Source organism: Pelmatolapia mariae, linkage group LG20, assembly GCF_036321145.2.
Source record: "Pelmatolapia mariae isolate MD_Pm_ZW linkage group LG20, Pm_UMD_F_2, whole genome shotgun sequence".
Lineage (NCBI taxonomy): Eukaryota > Metazoa > Chordata > Actinopteri > Cichliformes > Cichlidae > Pelmatolapia > Pelmatolapia mariae.
Window position 1 is genome coordinate 6,861,641 of NC_086244.1, and position 27,076 is coordinate 6,888,716.

Below are 27,076 nucleotides of genomic sequence, written 5' to 3' on the forward strand. Positions count from 1 at the left end.
TGTTTCATCCAATTTAAAGCTGATGCATCGAGCTTCTTTATTGTGTGTTTGTCTTGTATATTTCCAGTTATGTTGCTGTTAGAGCAGTGGTTCTCATTCTCAAAGTGGGGTCTGGGTTCGTAGCCATGAAGCAGTCTTTGCCTTCCCAGTAGATACATCTCTGGTGTTAAACCAAAATCATTAAGTTCTAATGCTGAAAACCTGCATGTAAAAAAGATCAAACTTACACAAAACTTCACAGTTTCATCAATTTATCTCAACTGTTTTAGACAATATTAGAACACAGTTGATGTTACTAAAATAATCATTTGCTTTGAATTAGTTAATTGACCTTCATTATATAATAAAGAACACAAAGATGTGAACATTTACACCATCCAAACAAATATCTTGTGCCCTTTACTCCCACTCATTTCAAATATGAGCCAGCAGAAGCTCTGATATGTTGTGACACATTATGCCACGTGTCTGACGTAGAAAGGCTAAAAATAATTCCCACGTAGTAATTTAAATACTAGGAGGATTAAAAGGGGGTTCTGGGAAATGTTTCCAAGAACCCCCTGGTCCCAGGCCCCCAAAAGTTTGAGAACCAGTGTGTTAGAGGTTAAAAAGTCACTAATTGATTTTTTGTTTTTGGACAAATCTTTTGAATACCCTCGTTATGGTAGAAAGCGCCGTAGTGTTTTTATCACTGTGGCTCACCAGAACTCGCTGTTTTAATGAGTTTCAATTATTAAAATCATTAACTGTGTTATTGAATTGTAAACAAAAAGCTCCACGGGGGGGGGAGAAAATGCAATAAACACTAACATGGCTTCACATGTTGATTTTAAAAAGACTTTTGTTTTGCGATTTAACTTTGATGCACGGGTGCACTTATTGCTCTTAAGTGGTTGCGCTTTGGTCCCGTTAGAGCACTGGAAGATGGGCGGAGGGTTACGCCTGCAGCACCCCCTGAACCCTCAGCCCTTTTAACAGCTGCTGACCCCTCTGCTCTTTTGCTGTCTTGGAGAGGAATACCAGAAGATGAGGGCAGCAGAACGCAGGCACTGATAATGAATTTCAAGTTGATTTAGTAAACAGTGGCATCAGCTTTAAACCGCATGACATTTTCCAGCTGTGCGGCCCGTACTTGTTTTGTATATATTTTTACACCGAGCTGTCAGTGCTGCCTTAAAATGTCCCACACCAGGAATGCAAACAGCGGGGCCATTCTTGTTTATGTCTTGCATTGTGGCCGCTGTGGGCACTGGCTGAGCTCGCGGTATAATGGGCCCACATGTGTTTGGAATGGACCGTCTCAGCTGTGTAGTTATTCCTTTTATTAACAAGCTGCTTCACCGTTTCTTCCTACAGGTTTACGGTCTGTGCCGCGTTCAGTGTGCTTTACATGTGTGTTTCGTGCGGTTAAATATAGCAGATATGTGCTGTTGCTTAATTTCACACCATATTTGCTTACTGTATGCTGCAGGGGAGAGGATCACTTTGATTTACTCAGAGGTCTTTGAGCTTTCAGAGGATGAGGAGGAGGCACTCTGCAGAACCTCCACGCTGTAAATATAAATATCTGGGGACCCGATGGTTGACCACATTGCCTAACATCATGTCAAACCCACTTCTGTTTATTTGAGCAAGGTCAAACAAATGTGTTTTAGTTCCAGCTGCTCAGAAAATCGCTATACTCGGTGTAGTGAAAATGATTATATAACACACAGGATTTGTCTGCAGTTCAGTGCAACTTATTCAAATGAAAAACAACTACAACCACAACTGTTTGTGATCCCCCCCCCCCCCGCCTCCCCCCCCCTCCCTCCCTGATGAATAAGTGGATGTAAAGACAGATAGCTTTATTAAATGCCACGCTGCGCGACTTTATTCCTATATGATGCAACCATCCTGCAATGTTTATGAGCAGCAGCCTCATGCTAAAGTACAGTAACTGCAGCACAGTCTGGGTGCGTTATTGCGCAAATGTTCAGTGATTGCCATAACACAGTGGCTCCCAGGGCTGGAGCCGCACCCCCTCCCCTCCCTCCCTCCACCCCTCCACCCAAGCAGTTTTAGGCAAAAAAAACAAGTTTCATTTTAGTAGGAAGTGAAATGAAAGAGAAAAATGAAAGGAGCTTGGGTCATTGGTTTCACTCTGCCCTCTCTTACCTCCGTACATGAAGCTCTCCCATGTACTCCCGCATGGGGTTATATCTCTACCAGCAAAGCCTTACACGTCTCCATGAAGGAAAAGGTGAAAAGCTCTTCCTGTCACATGGATTAAAGGTGATTATTTCAACTTTTAAAGGAATCTTGTACAATTGTAAAATACTTGTTTTTGAAAAGCGACGCTTGAATCTTCATACAGCCAGGGTTCTTTAAAAACTCTTATGTGCTCACGTTTTACTACTGCTACAAACACAAATTCCCTGTGTATTTGTTTAGTGTTTATCACTTTTATGTCCTTCAGTGAGCCCAGTGCTGAGCTCTTCCTACTCTTTTTCTTCTAATCAGAGGTTATGACATTGGAAAAACCAGGAATTTAGGGAGGTAAAGTAAAAGTTAAGCCAGAGGAAAATGCAAATTAGAGGCAGAAATCCAAGTATTAAAAACACTAAAAATAATGATAAAGCAGTATTTGCGGAGGTGCTGGTGGGTGTGTTTATTATTCTGGGCTATAATTTAAAAAAAGGTAGATGGTCATCTGGTTTAGAGGAATCATTATCTTTTAAAATTCACGGTAAGAGACTGATGAGAAGCCTGGAAGTTAAGTTAGCTCATGCTCGTTTCTCAGGCAGAAACCTATCTTTTGGCAGCAGATTGAAGGTTGTGCACCAGTCCCTGACTCTGCAGATGCCAGCACTCTTAAGCCCTTTGATGTCACCCATCATTGTACCCTCTACAAGAACCATTCAAATAGAAAAATACTTTTTTTTTCTCCCCCCCATTTACAAAGTAATTCTTGTATATATTATCACTTTTAAGGTTTTTAAAGTTTGGGTTAGAGTGCACAGCTATCCATTACCTTAGATATCTCACTAGTGAATAAAAACTGCATTTTCTTGTGACTGTTATTATTATGCGGTCTTGGGTGAGACAAGTATGTCATTGTATGTTTAAGCTTATGTTTTGTGATGTTTTATAAAAATGAATGCTCCTGCTTTTCCTTTTGTGTCACCTTGTTCTTGATTTTTTTTATTATAATTATTCTATATCTTACATATATGTGTGTTTGAATGTAGAAATACATTTCTGCATATATTCACAGCCTTATCTTTACAGACTGCTAGTATCAGAACTGTGCAAAGCCACTTTTAAACACTGATCTGCTCTTTATTTTATCAAATCAAATCAAATCAAATTATTTATATATATATATATATATATATATATATATATGAATAAATAAAACCTTTATTCGGCATTTCTTTAATGTACATTTTATCTCTGTGTCCTTTTCTTGGTTGTATTTCTATCTCTGAGAGATGCCAAACAACATTTCAGAGTACCTGAGCATAGTTACACTATAGATGATTTATATTTTATGTAATTTACATTGATTTCCCCCTGACTAAATAAAGGTTTCTATAATTACTTGGACATAATCACAATTTCAGCCACCTCTGATTTAGTTTTAATTAGAAGAATGCACGTGAACAAACAACAAAATAAATAAATAGCGTCCCTAGTGTTTAGTTTAATAATGAGTGTATATTTTTATTCCTCGTACACTCGCATGTTTCTTGATTAAGTTGTGTTCATCAGCATTCGTTTATTTATTTGTTAATAATTCACAAACAACGTGATCTCATTTGTTGTACGAGCAGCGCTGGAATGTGTTCGCTGCGGCGCGTGCTGGCCGGGGAGGAATGCCTTGACCACGCCCCCCTCCTCCCTGGCGTCCAATCAGGGCGCGGGGACCGTTTCAAGGCGCCCGCGGAGTCCCAACCGTAGAAAAACAAAACCCGGGATAACAACAAAACTCTCGTTTTACACCCAACTACGAACCAGAATTCGTTTTTCCGCGCTAGATCTTCCGTACGCGATCGATTCTCGCTGTTTTCCGTCGCTCCTAGTGGCCTCTCGGGCGATGTTGTTTATCTGTAGTAACGGGGGGCTTGAAACCGCCCTCCCTTGCCCCATTTCCTCGGTTGTTTTCCTTCTCTCGCCTGGATTCTCCATGTTGTTGCTGCAAAAGTGAGGACTCTCAAAAGAGAGGGGGGCTTCTTGGCGATATTACCAGCAATACAGTCGGCACATTCGAGAAGACGGGCCGCACGGAGTCTCAAATAGCGTCCGAAGAACATATCCAAGTGCCTTGCCCCCTCCCCAGGCGGACCCTCCGAGGGAAGAAGAAGAAGAAGAAGAGGCGGCGGACGGGAGAATAATAAAGAAAGCCAGGAACAAGATAAATCCTACTCCCATCGAGGATCGTAACTGAGGCGGATGACAAGTTAACTCGGCGAATAATAACGTCAGCTTGTCAATAAAACCCAATGAGGGATGCCCATCAGTACTCGGGGACAGGATTTGAGGATTTTGAGGGCTCCGTGATTGTCAGATGGAAAGTTCTGTTATCACCCAAGTGCAAAAAGAAGACGTCCAAGTGTCACCGAAAACAGGTGAGATTGGGTGTTGTTTACATCCCAAATATTCACAGTACTCTCTTTTATGTGTACTATTTTCTTATAAGTGATTAGTGCGGTAAGAAATCGCGTAGTGCGCCCATTTATTTGACAGTTGCGCGCTGCGGACGCGCGGTACGAGAGGCGTATTGCCCTTTTTTGACATCCACCACCGAGCAGAGCTCTGTAATCTTTACATCTTATCGCTGGAAAACACAAAGAGATCGTGCCGAAAGCTACCTTAATGTGTATATTCTGTTTTGCCACAAACCTGTTGTTTTCCTCCACGAATCGGCTGCTGTTGAATTTGGAAATAAAACCGTGAATGTGAATAAGTCCCTGTGTTTGTTTTTGTATCGGGGGCCAGATCACCGTGTAGTTCAATCTCCGTCACTATAGCTGAATTAATGCATCGGACGTAGGCTCAGGTACAAGTTCACAGTCTCCATTACGCACCGAGCTTAGTAGCTATTGTTGATCCAGTTTTTGCCTCTCTTTTTCTTTGGCAGTGCGTGTGCTCTTGTTGTGCAAACCCATCTTTCTGGTGTATTTTTTACCCCCCCAAGTTGTTCTCGGTGTTGTTGCCATGCCCAGCTTTTCCAAAATAAAAAACGAGCTGCTGTATTTATATCTATCGGGTTCCAGCTCGTTTGGCAACATCCCATATCCTTCTACTACTACCACCAACACCAGGTCGAGAGAACACGGGGAGCCCTGCCTGACTGTCACCACAGGCAACACTTACAGCTCGGTGTTTTTCAATCTTCACAAACTACTCTTCGCGTTTTTTTTAATTGACCATGGTGGTCACATATCCGTGCGCCGTCTGTGGCTTCACGAAATAACGCTGCGCTGCTCTTTTTTTATTTATTTATTTTTAATCTTATCGTTTCATTTGACAAAACAGCCCGAGTGGGATTTGTATTACACCATGCTGTATATTACAGACCAAGAGGTCTATTATACAGCAGGATTGTATAGAAATACCCGGTGCCGCGGTATTGACAGCGGAATGCACAAACACACCCCTCTGCACACGCCCGTTGTAGCGCCGTTTCAAAGATTTCGTTGTTTGCACACTTTCCTTGCGCTTGAAAGAGGCTTTGCTCGTTGATTCAGCCTCTTGGTTGTAGTTATTACAGGTCTGTGGTGCTCCAGGTCATGTGTTGGTTTTACAAAATAATTCTTCAGCATTATTCTTATTATTATTGTCATTTTGCATTGCGTGTTTTGTGAGATTAAGGGATGTTTTGGATTTTGGATCCGTGTGTGTGTGTGTGCGCCACTCATAAAGCTCTAAAAGATTAATCTCCTTCTTCTCATCTCTCCATCCTTTTACATGCAGAGGAGATCTAATGTATGCTGTTATGTCACACACGGCCAATAATGTCTTCCTGTGGAAATCAATAGGCTGATTTGCATGGCAGGATGCACATTCGTGGGCTATAAATAATGGAGGTTGTAATTTTTCCCAGTGAAAATGCTGTGTGCAGAATTACCAAATCAAGATCCAGTGTCCTTTGTCTCCTAAACATGGAGTTGTGTAACATGCTTGTTGTTGTCTGCATTATGTCTTCAGAGTGTAGAAGTAATAAATATGTAAATCTCTGAGTATGCAGTTGTTTGTCACTCTTTTCCACACTTCCTCTTTCTAGCAGGGACTAGAGAGTGTTTATGAACTATTTTGATGGGTAAAAATTCTGCAAGTCCTCACATGAAATGCACTGGAGGGGAATCGCAGGGATGTTTTTCCTCCCTTTTCTTACACTGGCGGTGGCACAAGTCTTGTTTGAGGCTGGGACGCTGGTGGTCACGGTGGCTGATCAAAGACCTGCACAGAGCACTGAGGTGTGACTGCCTGTCCGGCTCGCTGGCTGCCTGACTGCCCGACCAGCTGCCTGTCTGGCTGTTCTGGCTCGCTTCAGGCAGCCCCGAAAGGTCCCCGAGTTTAAAATGGTTGGAATGTTTTCTGTCTGTCGAAAGGTACTGCTGAAAAGTGTGGGTTTTCCCGCCCTCTGTGATTATATAACATGTACCAGCCATTTCCAGCAGCAGCAACAACAGCAGCAGCGGCAGAGGCATTAAAAACAGATTTCATGTGGAGGCTGTGCCATCCCTGTGGACAGATGGATGGTACCTTCAGGAATTAGAGAAACTCAATCTGTGTGTCACAAGCAGCTCCTGCCTAATTATCTTTTATGGATGGAGAGGAAAAAACAAACAAGAAAACATTTCAATGTGTTTGCATCAAGATTTTATTTTGGTATAAGAAAAAAGATTAGATAACACGTATCTTACCCAAGTTATGGGCTGTAATTCAGGCCTCCACTTACCATGTTTCCCATGTTGACGACACACAGTTTCATAAGATAAGATAACCTTTATTAGTCCCACACGTGGGAAATTTGTTTTGTCAGTGTCCGACATTACTTTTTTTACCAGTAGAGATGGAAATTTTACTAGCCCAACCCCAAAAAAGCAAAATTAGTTATTGCTAGTTTTTAATCTAAATTTGCAAAATAATTAATAAATAAAACTTTAAAATAAATGTTTTGTAGCAAAGGGCACTCCCCTCTTTAAACACACTCACAGGGATGCTTTTTGTCATCTTTTAAGTTTACAAGAAATCTTTGCAAACGAACAGGCAGCCTTCATTTTATCTTCCTCTGGATGTAGTTGTGCCATCGCTGCGTAAAACACATCACGTTAAAACTATCTTTGTGGACATTTTAATGTAAAAACACCAACTGGAAGAAAAAAGTCCCCCTAGTGAGGGTTCATTTTAGCCAATTTGTTTCACAGGTGAACTCAATTTGTGGAAATGCAGTAGCTGGCCAATCAGCTTGCTCCACATACCTTTTTATTGGTCCACAAACATTGGAAGCACTGGTTCTGTTGAGTGCTGCTGTTTCCTCATGAAGCGTGTTTGTGTCTCTGTTCCCGGCAGGCCAGGTGAGCCGGTCTGCCCTGAAACAGCCGCGGAGTTGCAACATCTTCAAAGCGCTCTTCTGTTGCCTCCAAGCTCAGGATGGCCCCAAATTACCAGCACTGCCGCCGCCACCACCGCCGCCATCACCCTCCCAGCAGGGATTGCTGGAGTCACAGGAAAATGGGATGGTTGTCAAGGTAACAGTATTCGCATTTCAGAGATATTTCCGCACAGCTGAAATCAATTTCAAGACCTTAGCTTCAGCCCCTGCCTTTATTTTTGTTTATTGAAGATCTTACTTCCTTGTTGCACCCACCCACACACAGACACACACACACACTGCTTGCCATAAAAGAGGTGTGTGTGAATAGTTTAGCCATCTGTACGGATAAACTTAACACGCTGTTGTAAAACTGCACTTATTGTTGTCGTCTTTTTACAACTAAAACCACCACTGCACCTGCTCTGAACGTCTTGAAAGCTAACCGCAACTGTCTGTGGATATGGAATCACTTTGATGTTCTCGCTTTATCCCCCCACCCCCCAAAGGAAGATAAGAAATGAGAGAGTGACTATCAGTCCTTTAGGCAGGCATGAGCAGGCAGAGAATCGGTGTATTGTGTTCCTCATAATTGCTGAGGTGGAGGGAAAAAAAATAAAGCTCAGAGCGCTTGCTGCACACTGCTGGCCACGCTGGTGAGCGCTGTCAGCTTGATTAGGGCTTCACCACCATGTTAGGGGTATTTTAATGAGATGCCATGTTTGTTCATGTTGAGGAGTGTCCTCCAGCATCAGGAGCAAACAGGAAGCAGCATCTGTAGGACCCTGGTTATTGTCTGGCAGGCTCCTACTGATATGAAACCAAATTAAACATTTGGCACCTCTAGCTTTGTTTCATTTGGTTTCTTTTGTTTAGTTGAACGAAATTGCTTTAGCAGTCACCCCCACCCCCTCCCCAGCAGTCTTTCCTCGATCTTAATTTGCCATCCGTAATAGATAAGCCATTTCTGTTATGTAATAAAATTAATAATTAATTTCACTTTGCCTCTACTCATGAAGAGGCTGGAATGAAACAAAACTGTGTGGGGGGGACTGGCTATCTGAAAATGAGTTTGAATCAAGGTTATTGTTTTCCCCTGCAGGTGAATTCCTGTTGAGTTTGACAAGATGCATTGGAGAAATACTGCAAAAAAGACACACATGCTAATCATAAAGCTATACCACACAGAGGCTGTTACAGTAAATTCTTAAACTTCCACACATGCATGCCTTAACAAAAACCAGTCTAATCTAATTTCCCAGAGGTAAAAATCCAGACCAAGCTTTCAGGTTTTCCATGTAATTCAATGCCCTGTTGGCTACTTTGTGTTTCTCAAGTGTAATGATGAATATGACAGTCTACATGCATTTCTTTAGCTATCTGAACCAAACCTGCTGCCTGAGGTAACGGCCCAGGACCAAGGGAAGATATGCGTGGTCATAGACCTGGATGAGACCCTGGTGCACAGCTCATTCAAGGTACCGCTAACATCGCCCCAACATCTTTATTTCAGCATGTTTACCCATGTCAGTTGGTGATTTGATGTTTCAGCTTTTCCTTCCTGCAGAAATGACAGTTGTATTTGGGTAACATTGATTAAATGACCGCCTGTTTATTGGGCGTGTTTCTGCTGCGATTCTTTGTTTCTCTTACAAAAGTCGTCGCATGTGTTTGAGGAACATCAAAGCGAGTCATATTCTATTTGTGTAGGCTATGTGCTGTGATTTATGGCAGCGATGAAGAGTCTGGTTCTTGCTGTTCAGCTGTTATGTAATGCCATGTGAATGTACACAGCGTGGCTCATGTGAATGAGCATGCCAACCATCTCCCTCTGTGTTCTCCCTCCAGCCTATTAGTAATGCAGACTTCATCGTGCCTGTGGAGATAGAGGGGACCACACACCAGGTAAACTACTCAGTACGAGTGCGTTTTCTGTAAGGGGGGGGGTGGGTGGGTGGGTATGTATGTTGATGTGTTTGCAGTGGTTGCTGAGCTGAAAAGGGATGGGTCAGTTAGGGTTTTTTCTTTTTTTAAAGATGGTTTAACGGAGCCCTCTAGTGGCCAGATTTTGAATAAGACTGCACAAGTCAAAGTGGATGCATCGGCAGGAAAATGAGTCATTTCAGCTAAAATGTCATTAATAATTGATACAGTGCCTCTGCAAGGACGATTTTGAAATAAATGTACAAGTATAGCATTGTGTTGAACTTTGGGGCACAGGGTCTTAAAGTTGGACGTGTGGAAATATAATTAACTAAGAAATGTGATTCGAGCGACCCCATGTGATGGTGAGGAATCCTGTGGGCCTCTGCCTGGTTCAAGTAATCCAGGATAGGCTGGTTAACCCTGCACGGCCTATTCTTGATTACTTGTTTCAGGAACTGGCCATTAACAGCTGACGGCTGGAAATGAATCGTGCAGATGAACGAACAAACATGGAAATCAATATTAAACCTTCACACTTTACAGACTAGTTGATCTTGCAACTGCAAGATAATGGACACGGCACAAAATCTCTTTCAAAAGTGATAGATGCACTTTCTTTTTTGTTTTATTTAAATTGTATGTTGTGTACTTTTATTTCCACTTGAACACTTACAAGATCCCAAAGTAAGCCACCAGTTTAAGAAGTTGGTGCTGCTCTAATCTTAATAATTATCTGTAGTGTCTGGAAGACTAATAACTACTTTCTCTTTAAAGTGTTCTCCATGTATTGGATATCTTTAGGATTGGCATATTTCTCCTTCATCTTGTGCTAAGTCTGCATTTGTTTCAGCTTCCTGTCTTGATAGTGTATTGTTTAAAGGTGACAGCTTCCTTATCCTGTTTTCCCCAGTTTTAAAAACTGGCATGAAATCAAGCTGAGGCATAATTATTTTTATAAGACTTAACATATTCTAAGCTCTACTTTACAAAAAAGCCTTCTCCTAGACCTCTTGAGCACTAAATTTTTTTTTTTATACACTTTAAGCTTCATTGGCAATATTTGGTTGTTGTGACTGAATTAAAATCACACACTCATTTGGTTAAATGACAGTCGTGTTTGCTGAGCTGTTCACCAACTGCTTGCTTCCCTTTCAGGTGTATGTGCTGAAGAGGCCGTATGTGGACGAGTTCCTGCAGAGAATGGGCGAATTGTTTGAATGTGTGCTGTTTACAGCCAGTCTCGCTAAGGTACTTCACATCAGATACCGACAGTGATCCTGAAATTAGATGCCTGAATAAAACATGAAGATCTTTGTTTAGCTGATGTCTGATCTATCAGATCTGCTTTCTCACCTTTTTAGTTCCCTCTCTTACTCTAACGTGCTGGTAGACACCTTAGTGAACACCCTCCATGCTTAAAGGAATAGATGGGTGTCAGTTTATACACAACTCAGCTTAAATTTTAAGTTAGTCTTAGTGCCAGCTGTGTCCCAGCTTAATATTCTGTAGCAGCTTGGGAAAGCTTAGCCCAGCCTTGTACATCCCTGCTATTCCCTCACCTGCTACCCAATCCTCCCACCAGTACGCAGACCCAGTGACGGACCTGCTGGACCAGGGAGGAGTATTCCGGACCCGGTTGTTTCGGGAATCTTGTGTATTCCACCAGGGCTGCTATGTCAAGGATTTAAGCCGCCTAGGCAGAGACCTCCACAAAACCCTCATCCTGGACAACTCTCCTGCCTCCTACATCTTTCACCCAAATAATGCTGTGAGTTTAGACCAGTCTCTGTAAATCTGGTGCACTGTTACTGCCTTTCATAAAGGACTTGGTTGGTTGTATGTGTCAAATTAAGCTGACTGAGGGCCTGAGAACTTGAGCCACAGAAGTGAATTTGCCTTATTTGATAAATCAAGCCAGGAACATAACCAAATTATGAATTTGTCTGTACTAGGAAAATGTTTTCCTGACCACTATGATGATGTAAAACCACCAAACTAAACACTTGTCTTTAGATTTCTTTTTCCTGAAACAAAAGGTAAAAATTTAAGTTATCATAGGTTGCTGTTAACGAAAGGTTGACTTGGCTTTGTGTTTACTTGGTGCACGCTTAGCTAGGCTAGATGCACCTTATATAATCGAGTGTTTCTTTCCCCCAGATTCCGGTGATGTCGTGGTTTGACGACGTGGATGACGCTGAGCTGCTCAACCTTCTTCCTGTGTTTGAAGATCTTAGCCAAGCTGATAACGTTTACACCCGGCTGGACCAGCTTCGTGGACATTAACTTTCAACAGACCTGCTCGACTCCAACGGGAGCTCCAGCTCTAAAGTTGACTAAAATAGCCACGTGTATTCAGAACATAGACATAAGTTTCCAGACTGTTCTCTTTGCCTGCGCACAAAATCCTTCTGTTTAGAAAACTGCATTGGTATGAGGTCAAGGAAATTCTAAGCCTGGGGAAAGATTCTTGGCTCAACTGAAAGTATATGTCACAAAGTGAGGCCTTTCCTCTGATCCACAATGCTGACAATAATCACAAATCACTACTCTTAAGCACCACGACAGAGCTGCAAACAACAACAAAAAAAAAAAAACACCAAAGCACTCCCATCACAATCACTCCAGTTGGTATGAATTTCAAAGGGGTTCTTTTGCCAAAGCAGAAGCCTGCCTGTCCTGACTTGACTTTTGGACATTGTTTTTGTTAATTGTGCCTTTTATGGAACAACAAAAACACCTTTTTTTAATTAAAAAAAAAAAAAAAGATTTTATACTTTTCATTTTAATAGGCTGTTTTATAAGGAAATCTATTTTTAAACGGTCAGCACGGTTCCTCTATGCAACCCAGTTCTGTGATCACATGGACAGTACCTCTTGCGTTGCCAGTCAAGCAGACATTACTGTAGCCTTATTTAACTATAAATGGGTGTCAAAACAAGTGTATTTTTAGTCATTTGTATCATGAAAGTGGTTTCTACATAACATGCAATATAAATCCTAAGTGGTCAAATTGACATTTGATACTATTGGTTATAAAGTTGGGTAAATGGGGTGAAATCTCGTCTTTGATCCTTTTGAAAACAGACACTGGAATTTTTTTTTTAATTTTTTTCATAGGACACGTTTATTTCTAAATGCCACCGTTTTAAGTCATGGTTTAATAGTTCATTTGTTACTATATTCTTCTATTGCTCAGTGGCAAACAACTTGCACTTCTTTTATATTGACAGTGCTGTAAGTAAAAGCTGTGCCTTTTGAAATTGGGACAGAGAATGGTGTTTTGCCTGAACAGAGATTTGTAGGCATACACACTGATGTGTCATGCTGAGCGTGAGAAAACACTGTCAGGAGCAAGTGTAATGCCAGGGGCTGCGGTACTTGCAGTGCAACACTTGAAAATATCAAATTTGATATATTTGGGTTTGTTTTTTGTTTTTTTAAATGTGTCTTTTTCTATATTTATTGGCCAAAAACTTGTGTCCAGTACTTCATAATGCTCAGCCTTGTGTATTGTAATCCGTTTGCCTGTTTTGAGGCTGGCCTTGTGTTTAACTGTTTTATCTGTGCCTAAATAATGCACGTTTTGCTGTCAGAATTAACTATACAAAACCTTACAGTTAAATCGGCGGATGTAAACCGGAGATTCAGTCATTCAAGCAAACATACATTTGAAATCCAGTACAACAGAGATTTTGAAAGGTTACGTTTTTTGGGGGGGTTGAATGGTTTCTTTTTTTTTTTCTATGATGTTTTATGTCTGCATGTCAACTAGTGAAACATGACAATGAGAATATTGAAACCAGTTGTGATGACCAAAAGTATTTGTTTAAAGTCACAATTTGTCTTTGTATGAGAATAAATCCAGAACTTAATTTTTCTCTACCTGGTCTGACCAAAACTCTAAAAGACTGGGTGCTACCAATTTTTATTTTCAAATAAGTTTTACTTTCAAATAAAAATTGGTTCTATTTTACTATCTTTGTGTATGTGTGTTTTATGCCATGTTACAAAGAAAATCACTGTAGTGTATTAAATATCTGATTAAGTTTTTACTTCTAATGAAAGGAAAAATTAGATGTTTGTACAGTATATAGTATTTTTATGACCAACTTTACTAAGGTGCTGTTTTTAGGGAAACATTTGGGAACCAAATTACTCTTTTTGTCTTTTTTTTTTTAGCTTCATTTCAGAGCAGAGAATAATTTGTTTACTCATTTAGAGTTCTAAAAAACTACCATCGTACAATTCGCACTTAAAAAGAAATAACATAATAAAGATGATATAGGCTTTTGTGAACTATTTAATTTATGATTTTTCTTAAATGGATAGCGCCTCCAGAAAGAATTTAAAGCTTAATTGGGAACTAATTTACACGTCAAAACATTTCATTGACCAAAAATGATATTTAGTGGAAGCTACTTCAAGTATTAAATGTAATAAATATTTAAGATGTAACCATAAAGAAACACATTTTTTGCACGTTTTTCTTTTCTTTTGCAGAGCTTAACAATTAAGTAAATTATACAGTACAAAGTGTTATATTTTTGTCATTATAAACTATTATTGCATAGGCTAGTTTTGGTATAATGACTAAAACATAAGTGAAAATATTTCACATGTTGCATGCAGTTGCACCATTCGTCATGACTGATATCTCGGTCATATCATCGAACTTATATTTACACTCTTATATCCTGCTTTTATTTCGGTTTGATTAGAAACCGTTGAGACGGTTAAGTGGTTTCTTTACAGCGTTTATTTTGTGATCAAACAAATGTTGTTTTTATAGCACTAAAGACGCTTTGCTGATGATATCAGTTACATTTTTGTGTCGGCCATTTTAGGTGCGCCGGTGACATTCTTCGATGACACACCAGGAAGTGGAGCATAATATAAATGTTATTCGAAAGTGAAGAGAAAATAACTTGTAACGTTTAATGTTTTTGAAAAAAAAATTCATAATTACAAACAGCTAGTTGGCTCATTAAATCGCACTAGATAGCCGGTGATATGTCGTACTTTCGACCTCGCTGCGCGTGACTGGACTACAATCTTCTGGGCGTTTCCATGGTGACATCAGCAGGCTGCCGTGAGCTGACACGTACGGTTTTGTTTTAGAAAAAAAACTTAACTGTAAAGCAGAGAAAAGGAAACAGCTCGTAAGAGAGAGGTAAGTAATATGCAGGTACAAATGCAACCGTTTTGTGCTTATACCGGTGTGTCGCGTTAACTGGGGCTGAAAATAACCGAAGAAAGAAGGAGACGTCGAACTGTGTCGTTAGCTCGCCAGGCTTCTTGTTATTTGACGCGTACTGGCTAGCAGCGTTAGCTATTAATACATTCCCAGGCGTCTGCTTTTTGGCTGTCTGGTGCTCAACTATCGTGTCGAATGGCTTATTCTCATATTTATGTAAGAACAAGTAGTTCAAGCAGTCACCATGCTTCCCGAATCGGAGGCATGGCGACTACTAAACAGGTTGTTAGCATGTTTGTGTGCTAGTTATGGTACAAAGCTTGACATTTAAAGCTAACCTGTTGTGTAACTTCATCAAAGTAGACTACGCACTTCTAATCTTCTGCGTGAATTTCCTTAATAATGAAAGTAAGAATCACGTTATTTTCATAGCTTAGACTCCCAGTTGCTAAATTAAAGGTTTAGATTTGCTGAAAACTAAAGCGTATGGGGTTCGTAGAAAGGCCCTCGTCATTGTTCTAATGTTACTATTCATGTTATAGTGATAACGAAATCGTCCTATGTATGAAATTTTAGTGTGAGAAGCTTGTATAGCTGTTGAAAGTGCTGCGATGTAAAGGTACATACCTCACTCTGAGTTGCTCAGTCACTTTCATTGAAACTTTGAGTTGTTTCTGTACAACTTTAGACACCGACAACAGCTTCACGGTACACAGCTCTTTTCAAAAGCAAATTACTTTCGTGAAACTGAAAAAAATTATGCTTTTGCACCAATGCATTACACGCAAGCAACCATTTCAATAGAGATATTAAGTTTTATTAAATTAATAAGTTGGCAATACTTAAAAATGCTAATTTGTTGGTTCAAAAAGTTAGGGTAAGCTTTATTTAAGAATGTTGTGCTGTGCTATCTTATACTGATTGTGCATTACTAAAGAGAGAGAAAACACATGAACTTAAGTGTATGAGAATGTAAACATAAAGCAATATTCTGAAGTACTTTTTAATTTTAAAGGATCTTCACGAAACCTTAGTTTAGCAAATTAAACTTATAACTACTAAAACTACTAGAAGAAAATATAAATATGGATATCTGAAGTATTTTTTTAGAAAAGTAAGAGAAATTGTACACAACATATATCTCTCACTTTGTTTTGAGACTGATCAGGTTTTTGTCATGTATCCTATACACTGCACAGTTTGACAGATTTAACATTTTTAAATTTAATTTTACTTGATAGGTGTGATGCACTTTAACACAGTTCCTACACAGAGCATGAAACTGATGTTGAAACTGCAGTTTAGCTATCTCAGCTTTTTTTTTTAGCATATCTGTGCCCCATACACCACAGTTACAGTTAGACTGATTGCACCATTCATGTAGATTACTGCAAAATAACATTTACAGTAGCCTGTAAATGCAGTAAGAGTACATCAAGTGAAACTTGGGAAATGCATGAAATAAGGAAAGGATGGATAAAATGCATTAAAATCTGAGACTAAAATGTACTTTATCCAATAAACTGATCATAATTATGAATAAAAAATGTAACAGTATCACAACTGAAATAATAATGGATAAATTAACCCATGTGAGTCACATTATTTAGAAATATTAAAATTATGTAGTCATTTAAACAAGAGTGCACAATTGTTGGCATTCTTGTGCTTTTACGGTGTAGTAGTAGTTTTGTGTATGAAGGCCCAAGAAGATTGCATTCAAGTTTTTAATTAAAAGAAGAACAAAATGTGGTATTCTGCACCTAAAAATACATTTAAAACTGATCTCAGTACATGCATTCTTAATTTCCTCAAAAAACAAAAGTGCACCTACACAATTGAGCTAAATCTCCCAATCCTTATAGATTTCGGAATAACACATCGCATGCTGTGTTGCCTTGTTGTAGGCAGCGAGAAAAGTACTGGGGTGCTGTGTCTGAGTGTGAAGAAGTAAGTTGCGTTATAAATTTAGAAACTGAGTGTAAAGAGGAGAAGGGTTTGGCACACTTGGTGAATATTTTGGCTGCAAGTGTTAGTGGCATCAGTAATCACCGTTACTGTTTAAACGTTCAGAGCAAACTGCAGAGATATACCCAGTTTCTTTCCACTAATCATTAACAAATGGTTGCACTTGTACTACCTGCTCCAGGCTTACAGTCATCATGATAGAGGAGTTTTTACTCTTACTGTTTTAAGTGGAGCAGAGGTTTAATTTACGTTCATATCTGTTAAGAGGAGACAGCGTTTCATCAGAAGTCTCATCAGATCTCAGTCCCTGATTTCACCATGAACGTGTTTGACCGCAGCATCAACATTGATGCCCTCTTCAAGTTCTCCCAAATGTACGTAAGCAATTTATGTGATAATAAAACGGTCGTCATGGTCTGTTTTTTAACTTGCCTTTTCATCACTGATGCCTCGTTCATGTATTATCCCTCTTCCTGCAGATCTCATTCCACCCAGGTGCACTTGAAGAATGTGTACTCAAGCTTGGCAGTTTGTATGTTTGTGGCCGCTGCCGGCTCCTACGTCCATGTCGTCACACGCCTCTTTCAGGTAAGCATAACGAGATGCAGCTTGGCCTAGCTGTACATGTACCTGTAGATGGTCTCCTACAGCAAAGTTTGTTTTATCCTCCTATGCTAATATAATTTTACTAACATAAATTTTACCTATCTAGGATCTGAAACTATCAATCTCAGATATTCAGTATATCACTATGCAATATCTGTTACATGTCAGATTAATGAAAAATATATTTGGTTACAGCTAAATAGAAGGGTACTCTGTCTTTATGTAAAACAAAGGAAATAAAGTAGTCCTAGTTTACAGTACTGACAGCACTTTTATTTTTTAAATATTTTTTTTTATAAATGTTGCCTTATAAAGGTCTGCAGCACTTCATTATATGGATGCTGATCTCCACAGTGACCCTAAATCAAACACAGTCACACAGCTAAGGTGGTAAGTTAGTCCAACAAAGACCAGCTAAACTTTCATTACTGATATTTATTTATTTCATGTGTTCATTATTATTATTATTATTGATGACAAGCTCACAATTTGTTGCACAAATTTCTCTGGGGATGTTCTGCTGTTCTTCGGGCACATTTAAAGCTCTCTTTTTTTGTTGTTGTTTTTTTTTTTTTTTTTTTGTTCTCTGTTTCTCTTTAAAACACCCCAAAGGTGTTTGCTACTGGATTTGAGTGAGGTAACATTCGTCCATTCTGCTACTGTCTACTTCCTTTGTTAGTTGTCTGCTGCCAGGCAGGCAACTTGTCACCCAGTATTTTTGGTATTTCTAACAGGCATACCTGTAACCATCTATAAATTCAGACTTTTCCAATACTCCTCAGGCTTCTTTTTATATTCATTGCATTTTTTAAATTCTTGGATGTCATCTAAAGCAGCGGTCACCAACTTTTTTTGCGTCCGACAACATTTTCACGGACCGGCCTTTAAGGTGTCGCGGATAAATACAACAAAATAAAACCAGTATCGGTACAAAACAACGGGTTGGGGATCGCTGATCTAAAGAGATTAACATTATGCAGTCACTTTCGTGCACTGTCATAGAAAGTTTTTTTTTTTTTCCCCTCTGATAATCCTCCTGCCAAGCCTGAAGCACAAGGGTCAGATTGTGCAAGTACTCGGTCAGTGACATTGTGGTAGTAGGAAAGACATCAGAGCTCTTGATTAGTGGCCTATTCTGTACCTTGTGATTACTGCTTCAGCTATGTTCTTACTGATTTCTAGTTGTTAACAGAAATTCATGTGTCCCTTTTACCTCTTTTATGAAGAGCTTGCAATCAAGTTTCAATTCCTCAAAGTTCTTTCACATGTGGAGCTGTGATGCAGACAGCCCATGTGTCCAAACCTAGAAAGTTCTGGAACAACCTATTTCATAATCATATTTATTCATTAAGGCTGATTGAGCCCATGATTTTCAGTCAGTTTTGTTTCAATAATCAACAATTTTCTAACTTGTGGGAAGTAATCATAGGTGTAGCCTATTTTGAAGCCTGTATTTCCAGTGTAGTGTGTCTCTCCCTTCACCCTGGATCATGGAGTGGTGTTGGATGACTTTGCGTGATGAGTCTTTCCTTCATCAAAAACAAGCGGCCATGATAGGTACTGATGTGGGCATAACAGAAAGCTACAAATATTTATGTTCTGGCATCAAACTGGTTTAAATGCAGTGAAGATGTTTCAATAGTCCGTCAGAGAGGAAATTCAGTTCCCTCGACTGAGTTAGTAACTCTTTTTATAGAACTATAAAAGAAGTATTTAGAAGTATATAAATCTGTATTTTAGTTTTTGCATTACTGCTTGGTTCACAAACCTAAATCTGTCAAAACAATCATCACTCAGTAAAAAAGAAAAATGGACGTGGCAGTCTCATGAAAACGAGCAAGATCTCAGGTACGACTCAGGCCAAGTTTGTCATTTATAACAGGCACGTCTTCAGAAGGTCTCATACCCAATAGGAATGTCTCAACCATCCACGCTCACACAGGAAGCGGCTTCAAGCAGCCACAGGCAAAATAACCACTGACAATGCAAAGTAGCCGGGTCCCAGGTGAGGTGAGGAATTGAAGCCACTGCTATTAAGAGCACCAGGATTGTAGTGATTTTTTCCCCCCCATTTCCATTCCCTTATTTTGTGAATTCGTGTTGCAAAACAAATTTCCACAAGGAAAGTAAATCTGACCAAAAGGCCTGCGTTTGCATTGTTTTTGGCAGACCTGAGGGAAAGTTATGGAAATCCAGCCTGCTCGGATACTATGGAGCCCAAAAAGCCAGCTGATTGGATGGTTTGAGCAGAAAAAAGGAAGCACAGTTCAACACAAAGAGGACGTTTGGGGGGGAAAATACATCAGACATAAATTAAATAAGTGGGCCAATTTAAAAAGACAAACAGTGACTGCAGTGGACAGTTTTCATTGTTTAAACACTTGGTTTCACTTCGCGAAAAAGTTCTTTCGCTATTATGTCTTCTGTCCACAGCATGACCAAGAATAGCCCACATTACTGGTTGTTCCACATATTTTTATGCCCTCCAAGTCACAGTACACAACTACAATATGTACAATATGTACAACCAACACACTAACATACCAGACATCTTAAGCATGACATCTTTGTTTTTGATTATTCATTTAACTTTACAAGTAACTTCACAAGTTTTGATGCAGTTTCAACCAGTCTGTCATTTAACTGATTATTGCACAGAGATGTACTCACTTGTGTAGTGATTTTACTAGACAGAATAACACCAAATACTGACAGCTTTTCTTCAGCAAGTCTGCTGCTGAGGTGGCTTGTTTGAGATGTAGTTTTCTACTAATAAGATTTTTGTTCTGCTCTTTCTTTGTTTTGATTTGGTTTGTTTTTTCCATTACATTTGAAATTCAGGTAGTTTCCAGAGTAAGTTTGACAGTTTCGGTTTTGTTTTTAATGTTTGAAAAGTTTTACTTTCGATTGTGTTTGTCAAGGGGAAGATTTTATAGCTTCAGAATGAATAAAACGGGACAAACAGATCACATTTTCAAAGTCTCAATAGGTAGACAAGGCTTCTCAAAGTGACAAATACTAAGACTAAAGAAATTTCCTTTATATTTATGTTTTATTAAGTCAGTAAGAACACAATAGTCTTTGTTTGTTTGTTTGTTTGTTTTTTTATCAGGTTTTTATTCCAGTTCAGTTACCTAAAATACTTCTTAAAGCTTGATTTAACTATAATAACCTTGATCCTGACCTTATTCTCACGGTAGCAGATTATGGTTGTTTACACCATCATGTGCTGCTGTAGATGATGGTGTAAACAACAGGTGGTATTTACTGTCTAACAGATCTTTTTCTCCCCTTAAGGTTTAAATACTGTGAGAAACCTTGGTTGTATTTGTTTTTTTTGTGTTTTTTGTTGTTGTGTTTTGTTTTGTTTTTTCCTCTTTGTGAAGTATAGAAGGTCATCGATGGTCATTTACAGTGAGCATTATCACCACTAAGCCACTCAGCACATACTTTGAAGCTTAGTCACCTCTATCCCATGTTTGATGTGATAACAACAACAGCTTTTAGAAGAAAATGGGAGGAAAAAAAGTCTCACCATTCATCAGCCATCTTAGATTAAGTCTGAGCAGGGCTTTTAAGCCACCATTTAAGTTAATTGGGACAGCCAATTTTATTTTCAGTTATTACTGGGAGTCACAAGTCAAATCCAATTTAAAGAGGTAAGTGTCCCTGTAGTTATTTGGTAGCAAGACTTGCGACGTAAAGACTGAAAGACGTAGGTGACAAATTAATTTGGAAGGAGCGCAGACATTTAAAACCATTGGCAATAACCATGAAAGAAAATCATGTACACATGAAGAGACACCATAGAGCAAATGGCCATAACAGAAGCATTTATTGCGCATCACAACTCTGCAGGTGCATTTCAGATAATGCTCGTACAATGGGTCAAAGTACATGTCTGTAATTTGAATCTGAATTTTTATATATGTAGTTTATTAACACCTTGTAGCTTTTTTTTTTTTTTTTTAATGTGAGTATTGTCTTGGCCACAGTACTGGTGCCTGTGTTTACCCTGTACCCCTGTTTTTAGGGTGGTGTGCTGTCTGTGCTTGGATCCCTGGGGTTGATGTTCTGGCTTGCCATGACCCCCCACAACCCTGAGACAGAGAAGAAGAGAGTGGCTATCCTCGCAGGATTTGCCTTCCTCACAGGTAAGTTCACAATGTGTTACTGTTTGTGTGATCAGAGGTGAACGGTCTGTAATCATGCAAAAGCCTAACACAGTGTTTACTCACCAGGTGTTGGCCTTGGACCCACACTGGACTTTGTCATCTCTGTCAATCCGAGGTAAGTGACAGATTAAACTTTAATGTCTGCTAACAGCTCAGTGAATGAAAGTTAGTCACATCAATCTGAACCGCTTTATGCAGCTCTAAACAAACCAAAGAGTCAATAAAGAACATATTATTTATTTGTCCTGGTATTCTTCTCCTCAGTATCATTGTGACTGCCTTCATGGGAACCTCTGTGATTTTCATCTGCTTCACTCTCAGCGCCCTCTACGCCAAACGCAGGAGTTACCTTTTCCTTGGAGGTAATTGTGCTATCTGCCACCCATAACTAAGACAGTTTACATCAGTTTTTGTCCATAAGACAGATTATAATTATTGTAAACTCAGGGTTCATGCTGTAGTTTGTGGATCCAAAAACAGATTTAAAAAAAGATCCCTCTGTATGTTTCATTTAGTCACAAATTAATTCACAAGTTTAAGTATTCGAGTTAAAAACAGCCCAGTGAAAGATAGTTGTTTTTGTTTTTTAATATTCACAAATATACTTGAGAAATAATAAAAAAGCAAAACCAAAGCACAAAAAATACAACTATCATTTTAGGTGGTTTTATTTAATTTTTTTTATATTTAGTCATCTGATATTAGAAAGTGTAAACAAATACTAGATGATACAAAATCCACAAACTCTATACCTGGTAGCTACTGAATGAGCTCAGGCAGAAACAGTGCTTATATATTCCTGGCATACCTTCTTCTCATTACTGCTAAATACCCTCCAAAAATTGTATTTATTTATTTATTTTTAAATCAGCCAATTAAATACAAATGAAACTTCTCAAATGATATTCGCTGGCCTGATCTGGAAAAACCTTTGTACAAGATCTCCAGTTTACTCTCCCCCCCATCCTCCACCCCCCTAAGAACACCATTTGCATTATTTTGAAATACACCAAATTGTTAAAGTGACAAAACTGACGGACTGAGCAGTCAGGAAAATAAAAGCAATCAACCCAGCCTAAATTTATTACAGTTTTAGGCTATGTCTACACTAGCCCAGATAAATTTGAAAACGTTGTATACGTCTGAAAACGCTCCGCGTCCACACTATTGTTTTCATTCGCTTTCACAGAGTTGTTCATCCACATTGAAACGGTCAAAAATTAAAATCTTTAATACGGCTGTCACAATTGAGAGCAAACAAAACAACTGCTGTGTAATGCCCTCCGATATCTTAGTTTAATTGGTCACATGACTGCATCACATGATTAAAATGTGTCATCGTTTTCGAAAAGGCTCCATTTGAAAACGGCGTTTTCAAATGTATCCGCTTTAGAGTGCGTTTTCAAAACGCTCCGTTTTCCTTGACCCCAAACACCGTCTCAGTGTGGACGGGAGGCCAAAACGGAGAGAAAAAGATGCGTTTTCAAGCTAAAACGTATTAGTGTGGACATGGCTTTAATTTCAGTTCAGTTTTGGCTTCCAGTGATTGTGAAAATCAAATCTTCAGGAAAAAACTGAAAGCAGTGAACTTTCCCTAAGAGCACAAATTCACTCACTCGTCAGTGCAGCTGAAACCAAAGTGAGTAAAAGTGCAATAAGAAAGTCTGTCTGGAGCTGATAAAATTTACAGGTTCACTTACAGAAATCTTGTAGGTGTGTTTGTCTCTAGATTTCTCACCTGGGCCACTTTCAGCTTTCCATCCTTTTCAAACTGTTGGAGCATTTACCTCTATAATCCAGAAATCTCTGAGCTCCTGTACATCTGTATTGTTAGCAGTAAAGACTAACATGATTGTACAACAGTGACAACATTGAGCATAAACTAGGTTTTAGACAGGCTTTACACCCAAAACACCCTAATCTGGGCTTAAAACTCTACCAGATGAGGCTGTCGCCCCCTCGCCTGATTTTTGTTTTTGTTCAATTTGCTTTTTCTTTTAAATTATATCTGAAGCTCAACAGAATCCTAAAAGGGTCTGTTTAAGTTCAGGAACTGTGTGATGTTTAAGTTACTTAAGCATATTAACATTTGTCTCCTCAGGCACACTCATGTCCGGCCTTTCCCTCTTGTTCCTGATGTCTCTGATGAACATGTTCTTTGGATCTATGGTTCTGTTTAAGGTAAGTGAACCAAACAGGGCCATCCACCCTCTGCTAGAAGTTTGATCAGCTGTAAGTGAAAATGTGCCGTTTAACATCTTTATCTTCTCTGACAGGCACACATGTACCTGGGGCTGCTCATCATGTGCGGCTTTGTCCTGTTTGACACTCAGCTCATCATCGAGAAAGCAGAAAACGGGGACAAGGACTACGTCTGGTGAGGAAATGTGCTCACTGCTACCAAAGTTCCCATGAGCCCTTTATCTGCTGGCCTACATTTCCTTATAACCAAATGCTGTGCAAATGCATCATCCCACAGTGAGGCATATAACTGAGCATCAGTTCTCATAAAAATAATTTGATGCACCACATTGTATTATCAGACTGAGCTGGCAGCTCGTTCTACTTGATGATGTTCTTCAGTCGGTCTAACTTTATCTCGACTCACTGGTTTCTGTAGCAGAGAGGGAGATTCTCAGTTAGTAGACAACAGTATATTTGACGATGACCCTGAGGCCACGACCAGTTCTGATAAAAGACAGCATAACACTTATTTGGGTAACTGGTGTGTTGAACAACCTGTTATATTTAGTGACAAGAGTTGTGCCTGTGGCAGCTGATTAACTGTGACCACAGCCCTCTCTGAGAGGGTGGAATTTGTTTTTTGGCTGTGCTGACGGAGCTGTTTTGAAGAAACATCATTTGAGGTACTCCATCTTCAGGAGTTTAAGCTGGACTGTTGGATTGGTGATGGATCAGATGTGTAATGTGAAGAGCTGAGCCGGAAGGCAAAGCTTTGGCTTTATTGATCCATCTTGGTAAATCACCTGGCTCACATTTAGACCAGTTCGAGTCATTGCAAAGACTTTGGGTGTAATCACGCTGCCGAAAATGCTGCTTTGTGTTCGCTTTGCATTCATTTTCCAAAAGATTGATGGAGTTTCCTCAGCTTGATAATGGCGATAATGTCCCCCCCCCCCCCCCGCACTGTTCTCCTGCAGTTCATCAGAGCGATTTCTTTTTCAACCAAGAAACCGCCGTATCATGTTATGAGGCCACATATTGATCTACTCGGTGCTGAAGATTATTTGATCGGCCTGGGCCTAGAAAAGCTGCATACTGTATGAAAACGCCCAATATGTTTTTACAGTTCAAAAACCACCTCTGAATATCTGTTTTTATTTTCAGGCACTGTGTGGACTTGTTTCTTGATTTCATCACCATCTTCAGGAAACTGATGGTCATCCTTGCCATGAACGATAAGGTACTGATATTATATGACTGCAAAATACTGTCTTTGAACATTTCCAGGAATGTCTAGTGATGGTTTGTTGTAATAACAAAAGTTGTTTGTGTACATTTTAACAGTTAAAAATACGTAAGGGAGTTTCCCTGCCGGTCTAGTCTATTGCTCTAAAGCTATAAAGAACTACAAAAGCACTTTAGTTGTTTTGACTCAGTCCCAAATATACCATCTTGCTGCTGTACAAAGTCATTAGAGCAACAAATGTGTAGTCTTCAGTGATGTAAATGGTCTCCATCTTGACTAAAATCATCACTGCTCAGCTGGTTTCACGAACTTATTTATAAGACCATTTTTGTGAGCTGTTAATACAGAACTTAAACATAAACTGACTTCAGGCTGAAATCCAGTGAAGTATAAAAAGGCTTATTGTTTTTGGGGGGCCTTTTCATGCTTAACAGTAACAGAAATATAAAATATGTTTCATATTTATTTAAAAAAAATGCTGATGTTCTAAAAGCCAGTTCACTAAAGTCACACAAAGAGCACATTTTCTTATTTGGCCCTCATGAATTTGAGCTATGCAAATATTTGTGGTTTCATTTGCTGAGGTTTTGAGATATCTGAGAAAGCACCACAGTACAATGACAGGAAATTTTATTAGTGGTCCACAAAAACAGTGAAAACTGAAAGTTAGCATTGTGGATTTTCACAAACGGGGTCACAGAGATCTAAGCGTTCGTAGTGTTAACGTTTTAATATCAGGAAAAGTTTGTTTTAAAGCTTTTTTTTTTTTTTTTTAGTATTCTTAATTTTAACTTCAGACAGAAGGTACTTGCTACTTTTAATTTCAGTTAAGTACATCCTTGGACCGTTTTCATTTTGCTTTATACTCCAGACACCTGTCTAATAAACTCTTGAAAAAAATTTTTCTGCATTAAGATTTAAGCACGCACTCATGAAGAAAATCATGTAATGAAGAACTAAATGCCATACTTGTAGCTGTAACTGTAATTTAAAACTGGGACGTCTGATTGTATCTGAGTGATGACGATACTCGGAGACAGGTAACTGAAAATGTTCGGCATCTTCCGTGTGATCAGTGTGGCTCGATATCCTGAGGCTGAAGTGAGACTCTCTGTTTCATAATACATAACTACAGCACTCACAGCAACAGCTCGACCAAACTAACTGTCCCGGTTTGTGTTTTTGTTTTCAGGACAAGAAGAAGGAGAAGAAGTAAAGAGTCTTTGAGTAGCAGGAAAATAAAAACAATCAGAAAAGGCACAATTTGCAACGCACTTGGTGCTTTTCACTTTCTGTCTTCATTTTGAAATTTAACTCCTATGTGGTCTTACATTGTTGAAAATTCTTTGATTTATCATATACTTTTTTCTGAACTTACAAGAAGGGTTGAATGTAAGTTTATGGTACAGTAGTGCTCGTCACATCCTGGCTGTGAATGAATACTTTAACGCTGCAGTGATAACGCTTGGCCTGTAGAGGGGAGCGTTGCCCTATGATGGCTCCCAGAAGCTGAGCGGCACCTAATGAGGATTTTTTCATATTTACTTGTTCTTTAGTGCCATAAATTAACATGATAGGCTCCTTTTTATAGTGGGTCACGTGAGCTTCTGAAACTGATAATTGTAATATTTTATGTAATTTCATTATTTATAGTTTTCCTTGGATCTCTTAAGTGAAATGTTGCCACATATGGTCCCATGGTTTTTGACAGCAGCTCCTCCTTTTCAGAAATTTTCCTCTGATTTGTTTTGTTCCCACGTTTTTTGGTTTTGGGTAAGAGTGAAGAGTGCTAACACTGATTAAAACCCCAGAAGCCTGTCAGACTTGTTATGATCTACACTGAACTCATTCAGAGGGACTTTCAGCCACTTGCTGGTTTGGATTTTGGATTTTGGCCTCATTGAGGAGGAAGAATTGCTGCCATCTGTCCTTTTCTCTTTCATTTTGTTCCTTCAACTTGGATTGACGGGCGAATGATTCAGACCGCTCCCCTTGTAAATCTGTTGTCTAGACAATAGTTTGCCAGATGATGATGTTAACCTGAAAATTTGGCATCAGTATAATTCCCTTTTTCCTATTTTTTTTCCTTTTTTTCTTTTCAAAGTGTATACTGTGAAAAATTTATTTTATTGATGTAAAACTGAAACTAATAATTTGATACATTTGCTCAAATAAATGTGTTGAACGTACTGAGA

The 27,076-nt window shown here is 39.2% G+C and overlaps 2 protein-coding genes across 2 annotated transcripts; both read left to right on the plus strand.

Moving 5' to 3' along the window:
* Positions 1-3,737: 3,737 nt before the first annotated feature.
* Positions 3,738-13,481, plus strand: ctdsp2 (CTD (carboxy-terminal domain, RNA polymerase II, polypeptide A) small phosphatase 2). The gene is made up of 7 exons (XM_063464218.1): positions 3,738-4,610; positions 7,561-7,739; positions 8,959-9,060; positions 9,431-9,487; positions 10,664-10,756; positions 11,091-11,276; positions 11,666-13,481. The coding sequence occupies exons 1-7, from the start codon at positions 4,550-4,552 to the stop codon at positions 11,789-11,791; spliced, it is 804 nt and encodes a 267-aa protein (XP_063320288.1). The 5' UTR covers positions 3,738-4,549; the 3' UTR covers positions 11,792-13,481.
* Positions 13,482-14,549: 1,068 nt separating this feature from the next.
* tegt (testis enhanced gene transcript (BAX inhibitor 1)) lies at positions 14,550-27,071 on the plus strand. The gene is made up of 10 exons (XM_063463902.1): positions 14,550-14,678; positions 16,936-17,044; positions 17,150-17,258; positions 21,310-21,430; positions 21,518-21,566; positions 21,716-21,813; positions 23,553-23,632; positions 23,728-23,828; positions 24,800-24,875; positions 26,074-27,071. The coding sequence occupies exons 2-10, from the start codon at positions 16,989-16,991 to the stop codon at positions 26,095-26,097; spliced, it is 714 nt and encodes a 237-aa protein (XP_063319972.1). The 5' UTR covers positions 14,550-14,678; positions 16,936-16,988; the 3' UTR covers positions 26,098-27,071.
* The last annotated feature ends 5 nt before the right edge of the window (positions 27,072-27,076 follow it).